This window comes from Dipodomys ordii, unplaced genomic scaffold (genome assembly GCF_000151885.1).
Source record: "Dipodomys ordii isolate 6190 unplaced genomic scaffold, Dord_2.0 Scaffold10, whole genome shotgun sequence".
NCBI classification, from domain to species: domain Eukaryota; kingdom Metazoa; phylum Chordata; class Mammalia; order Rodentia; family Heteromyidae; genus Dipodomys; species Dipodomys ordii.
The window spans coordinates 20,203,679-20,212,036 of NW_012267226.1; the positions used below are offsets into that span (position 1 = coordinate 20,203,679).

The 8,358-nt window shown below is 49.1% G+C and overlaps 2 protein-coding genes across 2 annotated transcripts in view; one reads left to right on the forward strand and one right to left on the reverse strand.

Annotated features, from left to right (window-relative positions):
* Positions 1-704: 704 nt before the first annotated feature.
* On the reverse strand, positions 705-2,633 carry Cd3d (CD3d molecule, delta (CD3-TCR complex)). Its single transcript, XM_013009444.1, has 5 exons — positions 2,445-2,633; positions 1,900-2,118; positions 1,344-1,475; positions 1,051-1,103; positions 705-857 (listed from the first exon to the last, which is right to left on the reverse strand). The coding sequence occupies exons 1-5, from the start codon at positions 2,587-2,589 to the stop codon at positions 792-794; spliced, it is 615 nt and encodes a 204-aa protein (XP_012864898.1). The 5' UTR covers positions 2,590-2,633; the 3' UTR covers positions 705-791.
* Positions 2,634-4,050: 1,417 nt separating this feature from the next.
* The window catches only part of Cd3g (CD3g molecule, gamma (CD3-TCR complex)), a 7,924-nt gene continuing 3,616 nt past the window's right edge, over positions 4,051-8,358 (forward strand). The window contains exons 1-3 of the mRNA XM_013009554.1: positions 4,051-4,185; positions 6,620-6,643; positions 7,845-8,066. Coding sequence (XP_012865008.1) covers positions 4,131-4,185; positions 6,620-6,643; positions 7,845-8,066 — 301 coding nt within the window. The 5' untranslated portion in view covers positions 4,051-4,130. The remainder of the gene's footprint in view (positions 4,186-6,619; positions 6,644-7,844; positions 8,067-8,358) is intronic.

Below are 8,358 nucleotides of genomic sequence, written 5' to 3' on the forward strand. Positions count from 1 at the left end.
AAGAGAACTACTGGCCTTTCACGAATTCACTGATTGACTATGACGTCTATTGACATTTCCCAAACCCTTACCCAGTCAACGCCAGCTTGGAGACAGAATGTGTTTTAATTAGTGAAATTTAATTTAATTCTGATCCTGGTTTATTATGAAGAAGGCAAGGGCAGGGTGGGAACACATCCTAGGGAAAGAAGATAAATGGAGTCTTTTATACAGGAGAAAGGGGGACAAAGGGCCTGAGGCTGAGACCTGCTCACAGCCTGTGGTAACTGCTCGTAGCTGAGGTGAGCCTGTCACACCCACTCTGTGAGTCTTGGAGAGAACTGAGTCTCAGAGCTCCTAGAGGTGTCGGCCGCTGCCGCCCATGATGTCATGGAAACTGCTTTGTGGCTGGCTTCTAACCATGGCAGCCCGCCCTCAGAGGTAGGGAGGCAGCAAAAAACATGGAAGAGTTGTTATTAGAGGGACTGGAGTTGACAAGTAGCAGAGCAAGGGTGGTGGGAAGATGTCTCACCCAGGAAGCCCACTGGGCTACAAACACCAGTGGGCCAGGATGGACGGGAGACTGCCTCTCACCCAGTCCACACGGAGCAGGGGACTGAAGGGGGTGAAGGAAGAACACAGGCGGGAAGAAAAGGCAGGGTCCCCCATGTCAACACAGTTCCCATCCCTCCCCGGAACCCTGGAAAGTGCAGGCATCTACTGACTGGAGCCGAAAAAAAAGTCTTTATTGGTTGATCTCAGAGGGAAGGCACAGTTGACAATGACGCTTCCAGACACCACCAGGTCCACGGTCACTTTTTCCGGGGCCAGTTTCCTCCAAGATGGCTGTACTGAGCGTCATCGCGGCCTCGGAGGGGCTGCAAGGCGAGGAGGGGGACGGTGAGGCTGGGCCGAGCTCTCGCCAGCCGAGCCCACAGCTGAGAGGTTGTATGTGACATGCGCAGACGTCCAGGGATGCCCCTCCATCCATGGGCACAACACCCACCATCAGCCTCTTCATCCCTGCTCATCCCCCCTCTTAGTTCTGGCCTCCTGCCCTTCAGGGCTCACCTGGTACAAATGGTCATTCCTCAACAGAGCTTGAGTGTCGGCAGCTGGAAGAACTGGGGAGACAGAGTGGTTAGGAGCCGGGTGGATGGGCCTTGAAGACCCATGAACACACCTGGCCATGGCCCCAGAAGTCTGCATGGCTTAGACAGTACACAAATTCTTGTTCACACCTCATAATAGGACCTGAGGACATTGTAAGAGGACTCCTCATCACCATCCCCATTCTTCGGTTGGAGCATAGTACACACACACACACACACACACACACACACACACACAGCCCTTCCACTCACCCCCAGAGACCCTTCCAGTCTCATGTCCTGAAAAGCAGTAGACTCCCAAAGCAAGAAGCAGCGTGGCAATGATGTCAGTGATGATGATGCCGGCCACGGTGGCCGAGTCCACCTCCACACAGCTCTGACACACTGTGGAGGGAAGGGGAGAGGGCACATGAGAGCTTTGAAGATGGGGAACCATCTCTGCCTCCTGGGGAGGGCCTTGTCATCTCTCAAGTCAAGACTCAAACTTCAGGCAGAGCTTGATGGTCTTGTGTTTCCCACCTGGGTCCCTTTATCCCAAAGAACCCCTGAAGTGATCCTAAACTAAGCAGTGGCCCAAATCTCTCTCTCTCTCTCCCTACCAAGTCCCAAGTGACAAGGCTCCTCCAGCTCTGCCTTGCTTAGTGAGGCCCTCCTAAGCCCTCCACCCCCAAATCTAGCTCGGATCATTGCAAGAGTGACCCCAGTTTGTTTAAAGGATGAATTGATTCACCATAGGCTCCTTCTAGCCAGATTATTCTTCCACCCAGAGGCTCACCCACTCCACCCCAGTAAGCCAGGAGACACGTACTTCGGTAATATATTTGCACAGTAGAGACTTCCTGGGCCTGGTTATCTATCCCATTACACTTATACACTCCTCTTGGATCCAAGACACGTTTGCCCAAGTCCAGAGTTTTATTGCTTGATAATGGTGCTCCCACGGTTCCCTTTAGCCTCACGATGCTGGTATTGCACCTCAAAAATACTTTGTCCTCAAGTTCCTCCACAGGTATCTTAAAGGGGCTCACTAAGAAGAAAAAAAATAAACAACAACAAAAAAACAACCACAATCTGAGACAGCTCTCTGGTCTGTCCTAGACTCTGACTCTGCTGAAGATCACCATGAAGGATCATTTAATAGTCTATAGTCATTTTGATTTCCAGTAAGAAATGAAGGTAGGACCCAAGTCCTCGCTGGAATAGGTCAGAGTCAAGTGCCTGGTTTGGACATCCCAGACCTGCCCTCCTAGTCCATGGAGTGCCTTGGACGCTGAAGATAGCGTTAGGCAGTCCCGTGCATGGAACCTCAGGCTCCAGCCCTTTCCTCCACCCACCTGGAGAAGCCTTACTAACCTTGAGGGAGGAAGGCAGCCAGGATCAGGCCAGCCAAGATCTTCCTACGTTCCATCTTCCAATGGAATTCATCCAGCAAACAGTGCCGGATCACAGAACCACCAGCCAGGGTGAGAGCCCTCCCCTCCTCCGCCAAGTGACTCATGGGTATGCAAAAAAAAAGGAAGAAGAGGGGAGGAGGTCAAATATGTCTGCAACTCTGCTTCTCTGCCTTTGATGCTGGGGGGCTGTTGAAACCAAAGAAGGCTAGAGGCAGAGTCGAAAGGAAGCAGGTGCAAATTTCTCTTGCTAGATCACCAAGTTTGGGGATGGGGCAGAAGATAGCACAGAGCGTAGAGAGAAGGTTGTCTCGACTTTTAGAAGTAAAGGAAATTCAGAATGGCCTTCCCTGAGTCACCGATGAAAAACAAGAACTTCAGAGTCCCTGTTGATCACACAACTACATTGACTTATCACCTACCAAATGCCCCTAGACAAGAACTAGACAACCAGTCATACAAGGCATATGGGAGAGGCTCCGCCTGCTCCTGGTCTCGCTCAGGACCCTTCAGAGGGTAGCTTGGGACACCAGACCAAGTGGCTTCCGGCCAGCAAGTTGTACTCCAGAGCCCTCTCAACCCCCATTTCCAGTGAGAAATTCGAGTCCTGGTTCTGATACTTAATACCCAATGGCCAACCATGGAATTTTTCAGAGTTTCATTCCATCGGTGTCATCAAAGATTTTTTTAAAGCATTTGCCGATCAAAACACATATACTCACACATTGATCTGTTGAATAGTAACCCCTTTGTATAACTACTTGCAGATAGGAAATATATTTATTTATTTATTTAAAAGCAGTTGCAACATCCATCATGCCCACTATGAGGTACTTATTAATAATGATATAATTAACTCACAGGCAGAATTGGGCCTACCCAGGAGACAATGGGCTTTTTCCCACCCATGGCCTATGGAGATCTAAAACTCTCCACATGGCCACAGTCGGACTGTCCAGCTGAGGACAGAGCCTCGTCTGTCTCGCTCATTACTCTATTTTGGGCCAGGGAGATCATGAGAGCTCTGTGAATTTTTGTTGATTCACAAGTGACTGGGAGGAGGAGCCGGGGAGCCTGGAAACGCAATTCAGACCCCGGCCCTGGAAAAGTGCAGGCTGGCCTGCTGCCTCCCCATCCCTGCTGGGTAGAGACCACTTTGATAACCTCAAAAAGAATGGTGACCAAAATTCCTGAGTGAAGCCTCAGACTAAGATGCTCTTCCATTCAGAACTCCAGCTCCAAGCACTCTAAAGTTGGGAGTAAGTGGATTCGTTCTAGCATTAAAGGACAACTTGAAACCGGACACTTATCTCATTTGTAGAGAAAGGGGCTCAGGATTATCCCCCAATCCAGAATGAGAAAGGCTTCTCAGGAGGAACTGAGTCTTTGGGTGGGAAGCCAGCTCGGTCTTCCTCTCACTCCCCACCACCACTACCCTCAACTCCCTAACGGAAAAGCAAAGGACACGTGCACCTGCAGCCTTGCTGAGGCCACGGCTGCCCACACTGGAAGCTGAGGGTGGAGGTGCCGGGTTCTTGCCTTCTGCAGAAAAGAGCTGGGCGGAGCTAGGCTAGCTGCTACACAGGCTGGCTGGCAACTAAGAGCTGCTTCACACTTCTGCCGGGGAAGGACAGAGACGGAGACTGCCATGGAGCAGGGGAAGTGTCTGCTTGGCCTTGTCCTGGCTCTCGTTCTTCTCCAAGGTAAGGGCCAGACAGGGGTTCTGGCAGGGGGAGGAAAGGCTCATGGGAAGAGGCCATTGCCAGGGAGACAGAGATAGTAAGCCAACCTTCATGTGTCACATTCGAATTTAAAGAAGGAAAGGCAAAAAGTGAACCCCCTTAATATTCCTGGTTAGAAAAGGAAAGCATGGGGGCTGGGAAGGTGGCTCAGTGGTAGAGTGCTTGCCTTGCATGCCTGAGACCCTGGGTTCGATTCCCAGCACCACATAAGCAAAAAGAAAAAAGCCGGAAGTGGCGCTGTGGCTCAAGTGGTAGAGCACTAGCCTTGAGCTGAAGAGCAGAGGGACAGTGCCCAGGCCCAGAGCTCAGGCCCCACGACCGGACCCAAAAAAAAAAAAAAAAAAAAAAGAAAAGGAAAGCATGTTAACAGGGACAAAACACAGGAGGCAACCAGTTAGAATCTGCTGCTGCTGATGTCGCCGCCATCTTAGATTAAAAAAAAAAATCCAGGCAAAGAAACTGAGAAGAAAGACTATGTATTCTCTTATTTAGAGCTGGGACTAGAGTGTTCCCATGAAAACTGACTCAAGTAATTGTTCAGTTGTTCCAGTGGTCAGCAAGTGTGCATGAGATCCTAATATGAAAGAGTCCAGAAGGAAAAGGAAAAATGAAGAGAAAGCTTCTGTTCTAAGAGATGGGTTCTAATGGTGCCATATTGAGTGTAAGGTAGAGCACAGGCGCCTGTTTGAAATATCCAACAGGAAGCAAATGAACGAGCTTGAGACCTGAAGACTAGACACAGTAAGAGAAGCCAAAAATCATGGAAAATTTCTTGAAATCACAAGAGTACTATGCGATGTGTGAGGAAGAGGGGCTGAGGGTGGGACTGTGAAGCCTGCTTTTGAGGGGTTTAATCTCCAAATAAATGACCAAAGAATCAAATGAATGCAACATGCTGGAAAGCAAGGAAGTAGAGAACGTCTAGAAGAGGAGAATCTCCAAGGCTAGAGTCCACAGGCATAAGAATATATTGAAATCTCCTAGCTACTTAGGAGGCTGAGAGCTGAGGATCGCGGTTCAAAGCCAGCCCAGGCAGGAAAGTCCGTAAGACTCTCATCTCCATGAACCTCCTGAAAACCAGAAGTGGCACTGTGGCTCAAGTGGTAGAGTGCTACCCTTGAGCTGAAGAGCTGAGGGACAGCGCCCAGGCCCAGAGTTCAAGCTCCATGACTGACAAAAAAAAAAAAAACATATCTTAAGTTGGTTGAATTTGCCAAAATAAAGGTCACAGTGATTTACAGCAGTAAGGAGGAAGCCTAATGGATGGGCAGGTGGTGAAGTGGAACAAGAGTAGACTACTGTTGAAAGAAGTTTGGAGAAGACAGACAAGAAGGAGTGGTAGGGAAAAGGTGGAAGTGGAGTTTAAAAAGAAATAGTGTTGTGGATGAGAGAAACTTGAGCACAGTTTTGGCTAAAGGAGAAGATGGCGAGCAGAGGTAGGTGTAGAGCTGCTTTTTGGAAGCAACTTGGAAGCTTTTTGAAACTAACAGAAAAGGGAGTAGAGGTGGTTTTGGACACAGGTAGGCTTGTAAACAGAAAAGGAACTGAAGGGGCCATCACAGCAACTGTGTACCCCAAAAACCAGGTGGGACACTGTGACACCTGCTGAGGCAGCTGGGTGATGGCAGAGTGGGAGACTTGAAGAAGACTGTCAGTGTGGAGTTATTTCCCAGAGGAAAAAGAAGGAGAAAGAACTGGCTAAAAGCAACCCATAGTGGAGGGCAGTGTGAGAGTCCTGGATGCAATGTAAACAGCGCTGGGTTGAACAATAGAAAACCCACGCTCCAGATCCAGCTGTCAGTAATCAGCCAATGCCTCTGTCTGCTGAGCTCAGTTCTCACTGCAGCTATTTGACTTCATTAATCACAAAGGCACTCCCACCACTCATTAAAATCTGTGCGTGCGTGCGTGCGTGCGTGCGTGCGTGCGTGCGTGCGTGCGTGTGTGTGTGTGTGTCCGTCCCAGAACTCACTGTCCCTGAGCTTTTTTGCCCAATGCTGGTGATTTATCACTTCAGCCACAGTTCTACTTCCAGCTTTTGGGTGGTTCATTGAAGATGAACTTGGGCTGGCTTTGAACCTCAATCCTCAGCTCTCAGCCTTCGGATTAGCTAGGATTATAGTTATGAGCCACCAGTGCCCAGCTCCACTCATGAAATTCTAAGGGTAAAAATCCCACCCAGGAAGTCCAGGAAAAAAATCAAATGAATTCTTTATTATCACCCTAAAGTCAATTTGGTGATTTAAGCTACATCCAGGAAACCAGATATACAGATATTCTCATTCTGGTGGGTTTGGAACCCGCTAGATCTGGACCTCAAGTACCCACGAGAATTTCTCCAGACATAGGAACAATTCCGTACCCAGCTGATCCTCCACCTATTCTGTCTCCACAGGTTCCGTGGCCCAGTCAGAACAAGGTAGGAGAAATGGCTTCTTCCTATTCTCGTACTCAGAGGGAATCCATGAAAACATGGCTTCCTACCGCAGTAGTTGCACGGAGGGAACAGTCTGGAAAAGCTGAGATGGCAGGAGTCAGACCGCTGTTATCTCCATCACAACCAAACCAGTGCTTTGCTGACTTGCTCTGGGCAGCTCTCTGCAGCTAAGCAATCAACTGTCTTGTCCATGCAGTTGAAACCCTAGGAATGAGGCGGGTCTGGAGGTGTGACGGCTAATGAGGAGCATTGGGAGCATGTCAGTCATACCAACTCTTTTGTGTGTGTGTGTGTGTGTGTGTGTGTGTGTGTGTGGTCGTGGGGCCTGAACTCTGGGTCTTGGTACTGTCCCTCAGTTCTTCAGCTCAATGCTAGCACCCTACCACTTGAGCCACCTCGCCACCTCCGGCTTTTTTCTGCTTCTGTGGTGCTGAGGAATTGAACCCAGGGCCTCATGCATGCAAGGCAAGCGCTCTACCACTGAGCCACCTTCCCAGCCCCAGTCACACCAACTCTTGCTTCCCCTGAACTACTTAAATTCTAGCATGATGTTAGAATGTGATTTGTGTGCACATTAAAGTCGGAGAAACACCAGACTCAGGTTACCTTGAGGTGGGGAGAATTTCAGAGATGAGATCCTTAATGAATGGGCTCTGGTGAGCCACCTGCTTATGCCTGTAATCCGAATCAGGAGGGTGAGGTCTGAGGATCATGGTTCCAAGCTAGACCTGTGAGACTCTTTTTTGTTGTTGTTGTGGTGGTGGTGGGCTTGAACTCTGGGCCTGGGCGCTGTCCCTTAGCTCTTCAGCTCAAGGTGAGCACTCTACCACTGGAGCCACAGCGCCATTTCCAGTCTTCTGAGTGGTTTATTGGAGATAATAGTCTCACAGACTTCCTTGCCTGGACTGGCTTTGAACCATGATCCTCAGATCTCAGCCTCCTGAGTAGCTAGGATTACAGGCGTGAGCCACAGGCACCCAGCTCCTGTGAGACTCTTATCTCCAATTCACCTGCAAAAAACCAGAGGCTATTTGAATACACAGAGGTGTGGTTCAAGTGGTAGAGCACCAGCCTTGAATGAAAAAGCCAGGCAGGGGTGTGAGCCCTTGAGATAAAGCCTCAGTATCAGTGTGTGTGTGCGCACACACAATCCTTAATGAAACCACTTCTTTTCCCTTTTCAGGAAGCAATTTGATAAGAGTGGATGACCATCGAGAAGATGGTTCAGTACTTCTCACTTGTGACTTGAAAGACAAAAATATCCAATGGTTCAAAAATGGGAAGATAATAAGTAACTCCAGTAAAAGTACATGGAATCTGGGGAGTGTTATCAACGATCCTCGAGGAATTTATTACTGTCAAAGCCCAAAGAACAGGTCAAAGCCACTGCACATATACTATCGAAGTATGTGATCCTTTGGTTGTTTGTTGTGAAATTAAGCAAACTTACTATTCAACTTACTATTCTGGTGTATTTATTGTCTAGGATGAAGGGAGGAATTGATGCTAAGAAATGATGTAGAGTAAGCCGGGCGCTGGTGGCTCACGCCTGTAATCCTAGCTACTCAGGAGGTTGAGATCTGAGGATCACGGTTCAAAGCCAGCCCGGGCAGGAAAGACCGTGAGACTCCTATCTCCAATAAACCACCAGAAAACCGGAAGTGGCGCTGTAGCTCAAGTGGTAGAGCGCTCGCCTT

Coding starts and splice junctions, on each gene's coding strand:
- Cd3d (XM_013009444.1), bottom strand. CDS start 2,589: ATGAGTCACTTGGCGGAGGAGGGGAGGGCTCTCACCCTGGCTGGTGGT. Junction 2,119..2,444: donor GGCTGCCTTCCTCCCTCAAG/GTTAGTAAGGCT, acceptor TTTTCTTCTTAG/TGAGCCCCTTTAAGATACCT. Junction 1,104..1,343: donor GACTGGAAGGGTCTCTGGGG/GTGAGTGGAAGG, acceptor CTGTCTCCCCAG/TTCTTCCAGCTGCCGACACT.